The sequence below is a fragment of the Chanodichthys erythropterus genome, chromosome 14 (genome assembly GCF_024489055.1).
Source record: "Chanodichthys erythropterus isolate Z2021 chromosome 14, ASM2448905v1, whole genome shotgun sequence".
NCBI classification, from domain to species: Eukaryota; Metazoa; Chordata; class Actinopteri; order Cypriniformes; family Xenocyprididae; genus Chanodichthys; species Chanodichthys erythropterus.
The window spans coordinates 6,587,962-6,606,254 of record NC_090234.1 but is presented as its reverse complement, the minus strand read 5'-3'; the positions used below and the strand labels follow the sequence as shown (position 1 = coordinate 6,606,254).

The 18,293-nt window shown below is 38.2% G+C and overlaps 1 protein-coding gene across 1 annotated transcript in view; it reads right to left on the bottom strand.

Annotated features, from left to right (window-relative positions):
- Positions 1-18,293, bottom strand: part of pde11a (phosphodiesterase 11a) — a 77,198-nt gene that overhangs the window by 35,179 nt on the left and 23,726 nt on the right. The window contains exons 3-5 of the mRNA XM_067410224.1: positions 9,152-9,241; positions 5,636-5,776; positions 5,489-5,553 (exon numbers count right to left, since the gene is read on the bottom strand). Coding sequence (XP_067266325.1) covers positions 5,489-5,553; positions 5,636-5,776; positions 9,152-9,241 — 296 coding nt within the window. The remainder of the gene's footprint in view (positions 1-5,488; positions 5,554-5,635; positions 5,777-9,151; positions 9,242-18,293) is intronic.

Below are 18,293 nucleotides of genomic sequence, written 5' to 3'. Positions count from 1 at the left end.
TGGAGCCAGGGGATCCACTTGCCAGGGTGATGCTGGAGAACTTGAGATGAATCCACACAGTGGAGTGGTGTCAGAGTAGGAGTTGAGGGGCTGAGTGAACCAGGGGAGACGGGGCTGATGGACTAGCAGAGTTTGGAAGAGGAGGTGGGAGAGGGAGGCTGAGCAGGAACTAAGGGGACCAGCATGAGCAGAGGAGACTTTGTGCTGTATGGGACCAGTGGGGATGGGAGAAACAGGAAATTATCCTCTTCCAAATCAAAATATTTCTCAAAGGCCAGGCAAAACATATCCATAGTGGCAGATCTTCAATGCCCTCGAACCCCACAAGCAACCCCACAGAGACAGACAATGTAGCTGGCTCTTGCACCCAATCAGACGATATGTGTTGCTCAGGTTCCGGGACAATGTTAGGCTCAGTCCTCTTCACAGGCTCGCTCGAGCTCTCCATCTCTGGTGTCATGTCCATGCAGCAGGGTGATAACATGCTAGGCTCTGGATGCGGAGTGGGGCTGGTAATGTTCTCCTCAGCCAGGCAGATGGTAAACGTGATCCATTAAATACAAACACCCACTCCACAAACGCGGCGAAATCTTCCCTTTGACCATCCACTGGAAGCCGTGCCTTGGACCGTTTGCTAAAGCTGGTGTAGAAAAAGATAGCGCGAGAGGTCCGGGCAGTGAATCAGGCACACCAGATCGATAAACTTCTGGGTATGGTCCTCCAGTGGTCTGCCTGCTGAACCTCATTGGTTCTTGCTGAAGCTCAAACGAGCTGCGTAACATGAGAATGAACCTCATTGGTTCTTGCTGAAGCTCAAACGAGCTGCGTAACATGAGAATGAACCTCATTGGTTCTCATGGAAGCTCAAACGAGCTGCGTAACATGAGAATGAACCTCATTGGTTCTTGTAGAAGCTCAAACGAGCTGCGTAACATGAGAATGAACCTCATTGGTTCTCATGGAAGCTCAAATGTGCTGCGTAACATGAGAATGAACCCCAATGGTTCTCACACCCGCCAAGCAAACATGCTTGAGCTTCTGTTTACCACAACTGATGTGAGTTGATGAATGTTTATATGTGAATAAAAGCTTAAATTCAATCTGTTCATCATATAAAGCAGCCGAGTCTCTTCAGAAAATTTGGACTAAACCGCACAATTCTTTACTTATTCATTCTTCTGCTTACTTTTAAATCACTAAATGGCCTTGCTCCTTTATCTCTCTGATCTACTGTCTCCTTACATTCCACCTCGATCACTTCGATCTTTACGGAGTGAACTTCTTACTGTACCTAGATTTCGTCTAGCCTCAATGGGTGAAACTATGAAACTCTAGTAGTGTTGTCAAAAGTACCGACTTCGGTACCTAGTCGGTACTGAAATTTTAAAAACGTGACGCTTTGAGCGCTGTTGAGTGGATTCGTAAACATCTCCGATTGGCCGTTGTTTTCACGGCTCATCGGATATGTCTGTGATAGGCTTCAATGATCAACACTGTAAAAACGTTGTAAATAGTCATCAATTAATCTCTTCACTAAGCACTTACACAGATACACACGGGAGTGTTTGAAAGCAGGCGTCTATCGCGGATCGGTCCACTGTTTCAAACGCCTGCTTTCAAACACTCACGCTCCCACTTTCAAAACGCTTTCAAATTCAAACACTTCCGTGTGCTTTCAAATGCTCCCACGCGTTGATCATTGTAGCCAATCACAGGCATATCCGATGAGCGCGTCAACACAATGGCCAATCAGAGATGTTTACGGATCCGCTCAAAGCGTCACGTTTTTAAAATTTCAGTACCGATAGGTACCGAAGTCGGTACTTTTGACAACACTAAACTCTATACCACTGGCACTAAGGACAATAACTTCACTCTCTGTATTTAAATCAAAACTTAAAACCTACTTGTTTACCCAATACTATCAGTCCTAACATGTTCTTTAGACACTCTCCTCATCTTATACTACCAGCTGTAATTCTCTCTGTTTTTTTTTGTTCTGTGTATTTTATGTTGCATCTACTATTCTTTATTACTTATTGACAGTATTCTTTTCCTGTTGATATTTATACTATGCTATGTATCTTGACTGTCTATTATGTTACTGCTTTTGTAAAGCTTCCTTGAGCTTGGGTAAGGCGCTATATAAATAAAACATATTATTATTATCATATGGATTACTTTTACGATCTCTTTATGAACTTTCTGGGGCGTCAAAGTATCAGTTGCATAGCTGTCAATGGAGGAACAGAAATCTCTCATGTTTCATCAAAAAGATCTTCATTTGTGTTCCGAAGATAAACAAAAGTTTGTGGAACAACATGAGGGTGAGTAATTAATGACAGAATTTTAATTTAATGACATAATTTTCAAACTAACCCTTTAGATCATTCTCAGAGCACTTTTAGCTAGATGTAAAGTGATTGTATGTGATATTTTGTTCCTCAGATGCTGAGGGTGGCTAGAGAAATGGTGATGGTGTGTGAATCTCCCCAGACTGAGCTCTGCTGGAACATTAGACAGCTGCAGAGAATGAGATGATATGTGTGACTGAACACACACTATAGTGTGAAAGCACCCATATGGCATCTGAGATCTCCAAACCTGTGCTCTTCGTTGTCACTGGCTACACAAAACAGTCACAAACAACAGACCTATCTGCTGAACCTTACACAAAGGAACATGTTTGCTCTTATTCCTGGGCTCCTCATTGGGTGTGTGCTTGCAGATCTGCAGCTCAGTGTGTGTGTGTGTGTAGTAATGTAGTGTGTGTTGTTCTAAGAGCTGAGCTCAGGGTTTTGAGACACCACTAGTGCTGAGTACTGGACATACTGGAGCGCTGCAGATAACAGATATCACACAATAACTCTGCCCTGCTGTACACACTACCACACCGGCACAAAATTACAACCGCTTTCATTAATGGAAATAAAGCTGAAATAAAAATACAAATGGAAAAACTTAAAAGTTATAAATTGAAACTGAAATAAAATATATCTACGTTGAAGTACTAAAACTGAATTCAGATTGGTAACACTTTACAATAGGGGTCTATTTGTTAACATTAGTTAACATGTAATGAAAAATACTTATAAGCATGTATCTGTTAATATTATTTAAGGCAGCAGCTATTTGCACTAAATGTAAACAAAAAGTATTTTCTTTGCACTAAGTGTAAATAGTATTTATCCTTAGTGCAGATAGTGGCATATATTATTTGTACCTCAGTGTATTGTAGTATGTTATAAAACAGTATGCAATAATAACAACATATTCAGTGTATATGATTATATTTATTAAAATCAAAAATGGATGCCACATTACTTGTCCCTGTTCCTAAATCCCTCTCCTACACCTACCCATTAAACACTTTATTATCACTATTAAATACCTGTGTTAGGCACATTATTACCACTGATTTTCTTATTTTTTAATTTTAAATAAACTCCTTTCTGAGCTGACGTGATGAGAAAAGGTAGAAGAATGCATTCATAAAAATGCGGATTCAAACTTGAACTAAAATTAAAATAAAAATCTAATTCAAAATAATCTAAATATTATAATAGTAAATAAATAATAACACCTCTTTGCATACTAAAAGACAAAAATGCATGCACAAATACACCATACACACAAAACAGTACAAAATTAGTACATTTAAAATATTTTAACATTAAATGTAAAATCGAATAACACTACAGTTAAAATTACAGTCAAGTACTTTACATGTGCTTTAGTATGTTAGTCAACACATACAAATAAGTGTAATGCTTTAAAACATGACAAAAGATTATTAAAACACAAAGATTTAAAATGTACTTTAAAGTAAAATTTCTTTTCAAAGTGCACTTTTTGTGTGTTCCTAAGTGTTAAGAAAGAGTCATGAAAGAAGTGATTTTATCCCGTAAAACTCATCTTTGATTATCAAAATGCCTTAAAATAGCTTGAATATAATTCTACACCCTTGATTCATTTAGTATTCATAAAACCATGAATATGCACATTAGTCCCTGCCTCCACTCAATCACACCAGCTCAGACTTCCTGAACTACTGGGATCCACTCGGTCAACTTTACTGTAGTAAACGCTACACAATGGCAAGTGGAAATCCTGGTTTAATTCAGCCATATATGTTTGAACCAGAAACTGATTCATCAGAAGAAGAGGAAGAGTGAATTATACAGACTCGTCTACAAGTCCATGCATCCGAACAATAATTTATAACAATATAACAATGTTTTATGTATCGTTCTACAACGTCGGACACTTAATGTAATTATATGATTAGCCTTTGACTTTACTGCGTTATCAAACAGCTAATAATGTGTTGTTAATGTTACACAAACCACGTTCCTGTTCCCCATCTCAGAGTCAGATAACTGCCTTCTAACAATCAGTATCCTTACAAATGCTTTGAACAACAGTGGAGAAGGGCATCATCCTCATAATATACATCATATACATAATTCACCAGCTGTGTTGCCAAATGTACTTGATTTTTCATTTCAACAAAAACATATTCTAGGATATCTTGGCTTATTTTGAGACTCCCCTGCTTCGCAGCAGTTAATGATATGCTAAAGCCCGGCGACACGATGACAGGATTGGTTACGACTTATTTGTGACTTAGAGAACGAACGATTTCAAACCGTGTTTTTGAGACTCTCTTTGGTTTACTGCAGTTTTAAGGAGAAAAATATTCAGCAATGGTGTCAACTAATGAATTTGCACATGGTTTAAAAACACCATATAGACATATAAACAGCTTGATTTTCACTACAGGGGGTCTTTAAGTGGCGTTTTATTTCATTAATATTATATCATCTGCAAGTACAGTTTTTAAAATATACTTTTACAATAGATTTTACAAAGTGCAATCCAATACAATTGAGTGTACTTCTTTTTCACAAGGGACACACTCTCAAGCTACACTGGAAATACACTGTACAAACACAAATATACCATACATTAAAACTTCAACACAAAAATGCTGTAAAAATACAACATGGTTCACAAAACTCTGCAAGCAGTATTAAAAATGATGCTACACTCTATAGTAAAATTTAATGACTGCCTCATCTTCAGGTCGCACAATATGGAGATGCAGTTTGAATGCAGTTTTTAAAAATGGCCAAACACAAAGCTGTATGTGTGTGTGTGTGTGTGTGTGTGTGTGTGTGTGTGTGTGTGTGTGTGTGTGTGTGTGTGTGTGTGTGTGTGTGTGTGTGTGTGTGTGCGTGCAGGTGTGAGTGTGTTAGAGGTCGTAGCAGAGAAACAGTTGTCACTGTGGGGGCAACACATCAACACACATGCCGCCTGCTGCAGTTAACAGCAAACAAACACTGCCAACTCTGAAATGGCCTCATTAGCACTAAAGCAGCCCTGCCAGGTCTCAGCTGCTCTCTGAGGTGATATACAGTGGAATTATGTTTGTGTGAGAGAGTCTCTGTGTAGTGTGTGTGAATGTTTAACCTGCCGTCAGTCGCACCTGTTCTCCATGTCAGCGCTGCACTTAGGAGACAGAAGCTCAAAGGACTTGGTGAACTTCACCACCTGCAGGAGACATGAAAGTGAGCAGGATTAGAGAGACGCAGCAGGTAGAGGATGAAGAGGAAGAGGAGGGATCGGAGTGTACCGGAGATTCAATGTCCTCCAGCAGCTGGACGGAGCAGCGTTCACACTTCAGCAGAGTCTGAGCTCGATGCATGATCTTCCTCACGATCTTCTCCAAATCGGTCTGCTCCTCGAACAAATCATTTACAACCTCCAGAAGAGCCTATACACATAGACACGCAGAGAGAAATAGTGAAACATAGTTGACACAAGTATAAGAATGCAAATATTTCTAGCTATGCAACAAGCTAAAGTCATTACATTATGAGATGTGTTACATTCCCAAGTACGCACTGCATTATGTGTGTTTCTGCAAGGGCCCTAAAGAAGGAATTCATGTAAACTGTCTTTTAATTGGCTAGTTATGTCTTTAACTGCTGTGCCAATCTGAAAGTTGGTTAAGATAACTGTGTGAAGAGTTTTGAAAAAGTAGGGAGGATATCCCTTAAATGTATACCTCGGGTCTTTTGTGACCCGGGACGTCATTCACTACCCTCCTCCTCGTTCATTTTTTAAAGTTAGACATCAACCTTCTTGGTATTCCTCAATCAATTCATTATAAAGAATATAACAAGAAAAAAATCATAAAATTATAAAAGAATGCCTATTTTTGTATTCATTTTTTGTAAAAATTGTATAGGGTCGCTAACGACCCGAGGTGTGTATGAGTGTACGTATATTTTTCTGCACAACAATAATTGAATCTTAGATGACGGAATAAGTGCAATCCACCTTTATTCCACAAGGTGGCAATGTCTGAAACACAATGCTGAAGTGACGACTCTTTCAGACAGAAAACGAAATAATAATAACAACATGAAATGGCTCAGTGATTTACTGCAGAGTAAGTACTGAACGCAATGAATTATGACCGTAACTGTTACTGGATGGATCTGGTGAAGCTGTTAGTGATGGAAATATTGATTTTGAAGATGTTGAAAATGAAATAGTTTTGAGAATACGTTTGAGATCGCGAATGGGCTTATATTCGTGACCTGAAACATAAAACTAGCCTATTATTTGCCGAATGTACTGGGAAATGAGCTCTGACGAGGACAGTGGTGATGGCATAAAACATCTGCTCAGATGAGCCCTTTCAAGCTCCAAAAGGTAACAAAATATGCTTTATTTTATTCTTCTGTAATTGTTACTCTAATATCAGAGGAGTTTTATATTATCGCAACAGGTAGAGATCCTTCCGTGTTAGATATAGTTCCGGGTCGATAAAGACCCGAATATGTAAGAATGACTGGCGAAACAGTCATGCATTTAAGGGATATATACACATGGCAAACATAAAGAGACACAGGTGATAATCATAAATAATCACAGAAACAAATGAGGGCATAATCAGTTACCAACGAAACTAAAACTAAACTGAGCAGGGTAACAGGAACTAAAGGAAATAAAACAGAATATCAAAATAAGAGTCTATAGAACAGAACATAAACCTGACAATATAATATTAAATAAATAAAAGGCCACTTAAGTGTACTCAAAGAGAGAAAAGAGTGCACTTTGTAATTGTCAAAAGTTTTACTTTGTTTTAATAATCTTTTGTCATGTTTTAAATTACACTTATTTTGATGAAGTTAATATATTTTAAATGTTCTAAATTGCAACTTTATTGCAAATGTGTAATTATATATATATATATAAATACGATATACACGTTTCAATAGAAATTATATTAAATATATGGTTGTCAATGGTTGTCAGTAACTTTAACCATATTTCAAAGACAATAAATGTAATTATGAAATTAAATTATGAAATTAATATTTACTTAAGTCCTACTAGTTTGCACTGTTACCTGATTGGCATAACGAATTAGGCACTAAAACATCAAGTGTGTACAAATGACCAATGCTATCATTCTTCTTCAAATTCCCTTTACAGTGTGTATCTACAGAGATCCACAGAAATTATGTTAATGGTCTGATGTTAACAGTAGTTTCTCAAATTCACCCATGTTAGCAGAGTGAGTATCATTATGTCTCACTCTAAAATCACTCCCAGCAAGTGAATGATCACTTGAAGTCCCTCAATTTATGCATATAGACCCTTTTCACATTTCCACATTTCTGCTCAAAAGCAGAAGTCGTCATAGTTGAGTGAATTTCTATAGTGGAGATGACATCTTTGTATTCCCATTTGCTCCAATGACTTTCAAAAAGATGGAAACAAGTATGTGTATATATAAACTACCGTTCAAAAGTTTGGGATCGGTAAAATTTTTAATATTTTTAAAAGAAGTTTCGTCTGCTCACCAAGATTGCATTTATTTAATTAAAAATACATTAAAAACAGTAATATTGTGAAATATTATTACAATTTAAAATAACTTTTCTATTGGAATATAATATAAAATTTAATTTATTTCTGTGTTGGACAAGCTGAATTTTCAGCATCATTACTCCAGTTTTCAGTGTCACATGATCCTTCAGAAATTATTTTAATAAGATGATTTGCTGCTCAAGAAACATTTATTAATATTTTCAATGTTAAAAACAGTTGTATACGTTTTTTTCAGGATTCCTTGATGAATAGAAAGTTCAAAAGAACAGCATTTATCTGAAATACAAAGCTTTTGTAACATTTTACACTACCGTTCAAAAGTTTGGGGTCAGTAAGAATTTTTTATTTTTATTTTTTTGAGAAGAATTTAAAGAAATTAATTTTTTTTTTCAGCAATGATGCGTTAAATCGATGAAAAGTGACAGTAAAGACATTTAAAATGTAACAAAAGATTATATTTCAAATAAATGCTGTTCTTTTGAACTTTCTATTCATCAAATAATCCTGAAAAAAAATATTGTACACAAATATTTTGTACAATTGTACACAATAAATGTTTCTTGAGCAGCAAATCATCATATTAGAATGATTTCTGAAGGATCATGTGACACTGAAGACTGGAGTAATGATGCTGAAAATTCAGCTCTGATCACAGGAATAAATTACATTTTCAAATATTTTGTTATTTTAAATTTTAATAATATTTCACAATATTACTGATTTTACTGTATTTTTAATTAAATAAATGCAGCCTTGATGAGCAGACGAAATTTCTTTTAAAAACATTAAAAATCGTACCGATCCCAAACTTTTGAACGGTAGTGTATATATATATATATATATATATATTTTTTTTTTTTTTTGTGATGTTGACAAGTGTGGAAACATCATCACATTCTGTGAAAAACTGTCCATATCTTTCTCATTCTCTCTCTCTCTACATTCTTGTTTTCTTGCATTATGTTCCTCTGTGATCAATATTAAAATGTGTTGATGACGCTCTAAAGATGCCAAGACTCAGATTTATGCTTCCCCAGCCACACACACATCTCTTCTTGATTCAGAACCTCTCGATGCAGGAACAGAGTGTGTAGGAAGCAAAAGATCAATAGATAGATACACACATACTACGTAATAAACACCCACATGACATTTATAGCGTGCGCACACACAGCGCTGTCCTGTTACAGTAGGAGGGGTGCAGAGATATAATACGGTTTTAATGAAGTCAGTGTGTTACCCTGCTCCTGTCGTACTCTTTCCTGGAGGCAGCGAACAGTTGGGCGTTTGAGATGGCGATGCCACAGAATGGAAGGTACATCTGCAGCACCTGCACAGAAACAAAAGCGTGTTGAAGTCTAAGATGTCCCGGACAAACCCTGGAACAACAGTCTCTCCAAAGCCTTGTAAAGGACTATACCAGTAGTTACAGTAAAATTATGTCACTAACAGAACAAATAGCAAACATACTTATGATCTGAACTGATATGCGAGTTCATTATAGTAATTTTACTTACGCTTCAAAATGTAATTAAAATAAATTGCATGAAAATTAAAAGAAACAGAATAGCATTTTCGCCTGACACGAGAGTGAAAAAACTTCTGCCAGACCGCCTTCCATATTCAACTTATGAAAAAAAGAGTTAAAAAAGTGGTTATCCTTTTTCCATAAGTTGAATAGGGAAGGCATAGGACGTAGCGTAAGCGTTTTGAACTGTGAGAGGCGTTACACTTTCTTCCTAAGTTGAATATGGAAGGCGGTCTGGCGGAAGCTAGATATTTTACTTTATAACTTGTTAAATATGGATATTTGTCTTACACAAATGCATTGCTTCGCTTCAGAAGGCCTTTATTAACCCACCGGAGCCATGTGGAGTACCTTTATGATGTATGAATGCACTTTCTTGAGTTTCAAACAGGTGGTTTCCGTGCACTGCCATTATAAAGCTTGGATGCATCAGCATGTTTATTAATATAACTCCGATTGTGTTCATCAGAAAGAAGAAAGTCATATACACTTATATGGCTTGAGGATGAGTAAAGCTTGGGCTAATTTTAATTTTAAAGTGAACTAATCCTTTAAGTATGATTTATAAAAGCTGATTTCCTCATGGGGACTGAAATTTTGTCCCCACAATGTCATAAATTTCAGGTTTTACTATTCTTGTTCAGACATGTTTACTTAGCTATCTAAATGGGGTCATTGCATAGACTTCTGCATGTCCTGATATTGCTGAGTTAGATGTGTTCCTGTGTCAACATATTTTGTTGATCCTGGAACAACATTGCAGTCTGAAAATTTAGTCTTAACCCTATTCCTACCCCTAAACCTAACCCTACCCATAAGTTATCCCAAAAATCAGAGGGAAATAGATGATTAAAAATCAGAGGGAAATAGATGATTTAAAATCAGAGGGAAATGATAGATGATTAACACTGATGTAGAAGCACCAAGTCATGATTTTAAGCCTAAACTTGACATAATCTGTAAACTTGTCCCTCAAATCTGATTGGTTGATTTGAATGTTGTTCCAGGATCAACAAAATTGTTGACTCAGGAACATGCTGAACTCAGCAATATCAGGTTATGCTAGATGCCTATTGGTTTCATAAATATTTTATGCAAAACCTTTTTAAATTATTTATTTCTATACCATTTTTACAAATGAGGACCTGCCCAAAAAGAGGTTTCAGGAGATTTTGTCAGGTTTAGCTTACATATACAATTGGATTGTTCCTATCGTTTGTTGTTGTTGTTGTTATTTAAAAAGTTACTCAAAAATAAATATTGTAATTTCAGCATTCAATCTCCCATACACTGAAAGGATTTATTTGAAAAAAATTGTGTTATCTGAGTTAGTAAGCAATGAAGCACACGAGATGGGAGTAGCTAACTTCATCCATTTTGTTTACTAATTCACTGTTTTTACACACATATTATATCATTACACAACACTTTAACAGTTTAGACTTCCTCTTCAAAATATTAGTCAACATAATTCACTCATGAACATAACACAATTTTCACTCAGAAAATGCTAGTAAATTTCATGAATAAAGAGGAAAGTCTAAGTAACACACTGACCATGTTCATGTTAGCCATCTCAGAGTCAGACAGCTGCCTTCTGACAATCCTTACAAACGCTTTAAACATCTTTGAACAAAGTCAGTGGAGAAAGTTCATACTGTAATATACATCATATACATAATTCACCCAATATTTCCTGTCCCTTCTTAAGACGTTCTTGTGCTCTCTGCCCACCCTGTCCTGCCCGTTGACGGGACTGGTTACTACATGTCTGTGACAGTAGGAAACAGGGGCGACTTCAAACCATGTTTTTGATACACTGCAGTTTTAAGGAGAAAATACAGTACTCAGCAATGGTGTTGACTGATGAATTTGCACATGGTTTGTCTTAAAGTCCGCCTGTGGTGAAAAGTCAAGTTTTTAATGTTGTTTATATGTCTATGTGGCATTTTTAATATTCTTTAAGACAAGCCATGTGTAAATTCATAAGTCAACACCGTAGCTGAGTATTTTCTACTTTTAAAACTCCAAAGACAGTTGCTGCGTCCCAATTCGCCTACTTATACTACGTCCTAAAAGTATGTACTGTTTTTGTAAAGAAAAAGTACATACTTTTGAGTGTGTAGTAGAAGAGTATGCAAGTTTTGGGACATACTACCTAGTCATAACTGCGTCTTTAACGGACGTTCTGTTGCTTAGTTACTCAACCTGTAACTGTTTAAACTACCCTGTCAATCATCTTGTCACAGTTAAAATCCTCCACATTGAATTAAATTTATTTTCCTACCGTTTCGGAGAAAAATGTAGTCGCACGTTGATCTGCCAGTCATGGGTCTTTCATGCAGAGAATTCTCCTCATCTTTGCATAATGATGCATTTAAAAGTTAATGACCAAACACATCATTATAAAAGTTCACAATGCTGTTGCAGATGAAATATAATGTGGATAACATTTAATAAATATCTTTTTGTCAGGTTAGACACTGCTTATTAATCATTCAAGCCCCTTTATCTTAACCGTCGTACCTCGCACATCCGTCATGTTTGTAGTTTTTAAACACTTTTTATTCGTATTTGTAGTTTTAATCGAATCCTCGTCCACAGCGCAATGTGTTATGGGCAATATTAGCCGTTAGAAGTGTGCACGGATCTGCACTTCGAATTCTAACCGGAAAAAGTAGACCATCCGGGTATCTTTGGAATACTCATTTCAACATACTACGATTTGGGACATACTAATTCTTTTTTCGAATACTATTTAGGACGCATAGTATGCAAATTGGGACACAGCTAGTCTCAAAAATTGCCGGTGTTTCTGACGTCACAAACTGCCCTGTAACCAATCACATCAACAGGTCTGTTCCTATCATTAGCATACACAAAATACAGACATAACAATGATGTGAGCACTTGGCTTAAAGATAAAAAGAAACATATAGAGATAAAGAAACATATCTATATGACTTGTAATAACTCCAATAACCTGTGGTATTTCCCTGCAGCAAATGTTTTCTTGTTTTCTTGAACTCCTTTAAGAAGGTACAGTAAAAATCAGGTGAATTATGTATGTGAAGTATACTGCAATGTCTTCTCTGAGATGGTGAACGGGAACATGGTTTGTGTAACATTAGCGACACATTATTAGCTGTTTGATAACGTCGTCAAGCAAAATGCTAATCATATTAATTACCGTTATGTGTCGAGAATGTAGAGAATGATACATTCTGATACATGGACTTGTAGACGAGCCTGTACAATTCACTCTTCCACTTTTGAATCAGTTTCTGGTTCAAACACATATTCTGAATTAAACCAGTATTTCTACAGTAAAGTTGAGCAAGTGGATCAGGTAATCCGAGCTGCTGTGATTGAGTGGAGGTGGGGCTAATTAGCATATTCATGGTTCCGCATATACTAAATGAATCAAGGGGGTGGAGTTACATTCAAGGTATTTTAAGGCATAAAGAAATTATTTTCACAGAAAAAAAAAAACATTTAAATATGTAATTTTGATTATCAAAGATGAGTTTTAAGGGATCAAATTATTTGTCTACAGGGGGACTTTAATGCATATTGAAAACACCACATATAAACAACAAAAACTTAATTTTCACCACAGGGGGTCTTTAATATCTCCATAACTATTAGTGTTCCACATATGCATGCAAGTGTTTGTTGTTTTGCCCAGTCTGTTAAATAATGTGAGTGTGAGATTTTATGGTCTCCCTGCTGTTTGACTGTAAGAGGTCGTCTTGTGTGTCTCAATAACTCTGTTGGGCGTGCTTTCTTCAATATCTTATAAACTCAACCTAATCGCAGTCTAGAATATAAAGAAGTGTGACAAAGACAGCAGAACTTCATTGTCCTGAATACATTTGCTGTTTCCTCGCTCACCGCTGTTTTTAAAGGTCTGAGTTCTCCTCTAGCACTCCCAGAATGCCAAACACACACTCAGACTGCTGTCAGAATGACAAAAACACATTCACATTTCTCTTTTAGGGAGCCAGAGAGCCTCTCTGAGAGAAATGAGTGTAGTCATAATGTTGAGAATAAACAAGTTCATATTAACATTCTGTCAAGAACCACATCAAAACCTGCCTCAGGACAAGTCAGCATGACACCACAGAGAGGCCTGGATGAATCTGTCATTCCCGAAGTCACAGAAAGCGCAGGTAAATGGGGTCCTGGAGTAATTGGATTCTGTCTGACTGCCCATTAGTCTGGGCTGCATGGGAGACTGCTGCATTGAGCCTGTTTACCATGCTGTTAAAGCGTTTAATAAAGAGCGGATGTGACCTGAACCTGTGGGAGCGATCAACAGATTCTCACAGCACATATTCTGCTCATTTAAACCGTTGAGCTAATGAAACGTGAGAATTGAGCTCCTTCACATGGAAACCCACAACAACTTTATACAAGTTATGACTGAACTATTTCATTACTACTTTATTCCACTGTGGGCCTTCTAAGCAAAGTTTTGTTGCAGGTGTTTTTCCTAAACTTGTTTATCGCTGAAATGTAACTCTCAAGCTCTCAAACTGTCATGACTGATAGGATCAGAGACTAACCCTAACAGGCAGCAGTTGCTACACACAGCCAGAAACAAGAAGAAAACCAACAGAGAACATATTGCGTATTTTGTATTGCGCTATATACAAAAGCTCAAGTGTGGTCAACTTTGACCTTTGGATTTGTATAACAAGAAGATGAGTGACCAGTGGAGGATCTAAACATCACAGACTGAGTTCTTGGCTGAGTTAAATGTAGCACACATGAAGGAAGCAACAAGTGTGTGATTCTTTGGGGTTCTTTATTCAGCCACCACCATTTGCACAATCATTCACAGATCTGGTCACAGCTACAACTCCGTACAATACTGACAATGGCGCCAAACGTAACATGAACGACAATACCTGGATACTGCCACCAACTGGATACCCATAGCATATACCTTGGTTTACAGGTTCCTGGCAATGTGACGTCACATTAGCCACAGGCCCCGCCCATGACTGTTGACAGACAATGCCGTTTTAACATAGAACCACCCTGAGCAAGTTCACAGCGAGTTGTACGCAGTCCGCCATTGCTGCACTGACGAGAACATCTCCCAAGGGTTTTAGGTGTTCTGTAGCTGGATGGATTAATCCACAGAGCTCTCTCCATTTACTCCCGAAATCTGAGCCACTGAAGATGAGGTGGATTATTTGTGTTTTTGAAGAAAATGCTCCCTCAATTCTACCGAAATTCGTTTATGTGTGCATGAATCATTTCACACCGGACTTTGTGAACGAATGTCAGTACAGAGGGGCAATACAAAACAGAGGTTCTGCTAAAAAGTTGTTACTCAAGGATAGATCAGTACAAACTGTTCATGATCCAGCTTACAGCATCAGAGTGATACTGGATATGTCAGTAATACAGGTGAGAGCACTTTATTACAGTTCATCGGAGTTGTTTTATAGATCTAAAATTTACCAGTTTATTAAGCACCACCCGAAAAGGCATAAGGTCTTTATATATTTGTTTACTGTTAGTTGTTACAAGTTTTTCTGTGTAATTCGCTGTGTATGTTGATGATAATGCAAGGGAGGGTCCCAATTTATATTAAGTGGCCTTAACTACTATGTACTTACATCAAAAAATAAGTACAATGTACTTATTGGGTTCATATTGAATAGCAAAACACTTTTGCTGCTATTGAGGTGGGATACGCGTAAGGATAGGGAAAGCTTTGGTGGTTTGGGTAGGTTTAAGGGTAGGGGTAAGGGGTAAGGGATGGATCAATAGTGTAATTATAAATGTAATTACAGATGTAATTACATGCAGGTGTTTTTAAAATATAAGTAAAATGTAAAAACATGTATGTATGTACACAGTAAGTGCATTGTATCAAATGATTAATTGAAATGTAAGTACACAGTAGTTAAGGCCACTTAATATAAAGTGGGACCCAAGGGAGAGAGTTTATGTATAATATTTTAATGTTTTATTAACTCTTACAGTGATTTTCTAGAGTGAAAATGGATGCTTCATATTTTGTGTGAAGTACAATAAACGTCATTCGGACTGGGTCTGGTACAACAGGCTTTTTCTAATAGTGGATAAAAACAAGAAGACAATATAAGTTATAACCGTAATTAAACTAAACTATACCTGTTCTATCTCCATGCAGCATATATTTGCAGTATAGTGCGTCCTGACTGAATCCTGACACCGGAGAATCAACTCTTGAAGCTGTGGCATCTTGGGTCGAGCACAGCAGCTCATTTGCATTTAAAGGGCACACACTGAAATGGCAAATTTTTGCTCACCCCCAAAAAGTGGAAAACTTAACATGCTGTAAAATATTATCTGTGGGTTATTTTGAGCTAAAACTTCATATACACACTCTGGGGACATCAGAGACTTATTTTTACATCTTGTAAAATGGGGCATAATAGGTCCCCTTTATGTACATTTACACATGTGATTTCTAGGGTTGCCCCTTAAAATTTGACTAAATGTTAGTCTACGAGAAGAGGCTCAGTCGACCAAATTTTAATTAGTTGGATAGATGGAGAAAAAAACTCCACAGGATGTGGCAAAGTCAACAGACAACTGTATAGCAATAAACATCTGCCTACAAGTGATAATTTAGCATGTGTCACAAGTGTGACATCTTGCTCTTTGTTGCTTTGAGTATCCATCTTCACTTGGAGAAACACCACATTAGGGAAGTAAAATGGGTCATGCATATTGTTTCATGTTGACTTTAAAACTAATGAACAGTTTGAATAAGCTACATACTTAAGCACACATATTATAAATGCACTGTTACACACAGAACACCCATTCAAGAAGGCACAACAACATGCCTTAATAACAAACAATAAAAAAAAATGCAACAGAGGAGGGGGCATTGGAGGTGGGTGCAGGGTAGGGAAACAGGACAAAGGCAGCAAAACTGTGGTAAAGTCCAGGGAAGAGATGACAGAGGAAGAAGCCAGGAAGGAGATAATGGGAGGAGCCAGAGTGGTGAGAGCGGAGGAGCCAGCTGGAATCCCAGGACGTAAGTCAAGGGAGGGAGAAGCCATGGTGGAGAGACTTGGCAGATGGAACCAGGGAGGTGACTGACTGAGACTGGGCTGATGGTGATGGTGACCCAGGCAGATCTAAAGAGTCCAGGGGACACTCAAGGTCTTGGAGACCAAAGCAGAGCTGCTGGAAAGAGAGGCCAAGGCAAAGCCAGGGTGTTAGAGGACTGAGGCGGAGCCAATGCACATGAGAACTGAGGTGGAGCCAGAGGGAATGTGGAGCCCGATGGAGCCAAAGGGGTGTAGGGACAGGCACAAAATAAACCCTGTAAGTCCATGGTGATGGCAGAGCGACGACTGACTAAGGCGGAGCCGAAGGGCCGAGGAATCCCGGTGGAGCCATAGGGATGACAATCTCAGGAGGAGCTGACAGGTCAACGGGCCGAGGCAGAGTGACAAGAAAATGGGTCAACACTACAGGGCTGAGTTGGCAAACAACCAGCCCAAGGAGGATTCACCAAGCACTGAGCAGGTAATGTAGGAGGAGATGAAGGGCTGATGGACTGGGCAGTACAAGCAGGGGTTTATCAAACAACCTTCCTGGCCAATACATCAGGAATGGCTTACTTAGCTAACGCAGAACAGGCAGACATGTCTGGAATGGCCTCCTTGGTCGATGCGGAACAGGCAGAGGAGGTGAGAGTGGGAGGCAGGGCGGGAACATAACAGACATCAATAATTCAGTGTTGGGCAATGAAACTGGCTGGGTGCTGTGTGATGAAATAGGCTTGGTGCTATTATCCTCCATGTCCTCAAATACAATCAGGGGTTCAGAGTTCCACGCATCCACATCTGCTGCATCTGACGGGATGGAGGTTCACACCATCCCTTCATTTTCCACCAGTATCTCAACTGGCATGAAAGTTGTTGCCGGCTCAAGCACCTGGTCAGACATGTTAGGCTCGGGCTCCGGAGTGATATATGGCTCAGGAGTCAGCTCTGGCATCACGGCAGGCTGGAGCTCTGGCTTTTCATCCATTGGGACGGTGGCGGCAGGTGTCACAAAGTGCGTGGCGTGGACAGTGGTTAGCTGGTCCTCCTCCACCTCCTTCCCATTTAAAAACATGACATACTAATACAAGTATATTTTAGTTTACCATAAATATTTGTCAGTGCATTCAGCAGTCCACTTTTAAACATATTTTAAAGACAGAAGTAATTATGAAATTACATATAAAGAGGTACTTAAGCACTCTAAAGTTCAGTGTTTAAATGCAATTATTTTTTATTTTATTTCCAAATGGCATGCGATTAAAAAACATTACATTTAGTTTGCATTATTCTTTTCAAGTATATTATTTCCAAAATAAGTACTCTTTTTAAAAGAATGCTAAAATGTACTAATATGTAGTATGAAGTATGAAGTAAATGTTGTGAATGGGAGGCTCAGGCAGGAGATCCAAGTGCAGCGTTTTATTAAGAATGAGAATGGTCGTACAGGCAGGGTCAATCAGGAACAAACAGGAGCAGCAAAGGACAGGCAGGGTCGTAGTCAGGGTACAGGCGGTAGGTCAAAAGGCAGGCAGATATCACTCACAGAAGAGTATACAAGGCAAGGATCAGGACAGGCAGCAACGGATCAAAACCAGGAACAGACAAGGTCGAGAACAAACAGACAAACAGGCAAACAGGGAATAAACGCTCGGAAATTGCAACAACAGTTAACAATACTTCGCGGTGAGGTGGTGTGAGTGGAAGTCCTTTATAGTCCTGATAATGAGCTGCAGCTGGGTGTGGTGATCAGTGATTAGTGTGAAGTGTGTGCAGGTGAGTGGCAGAGA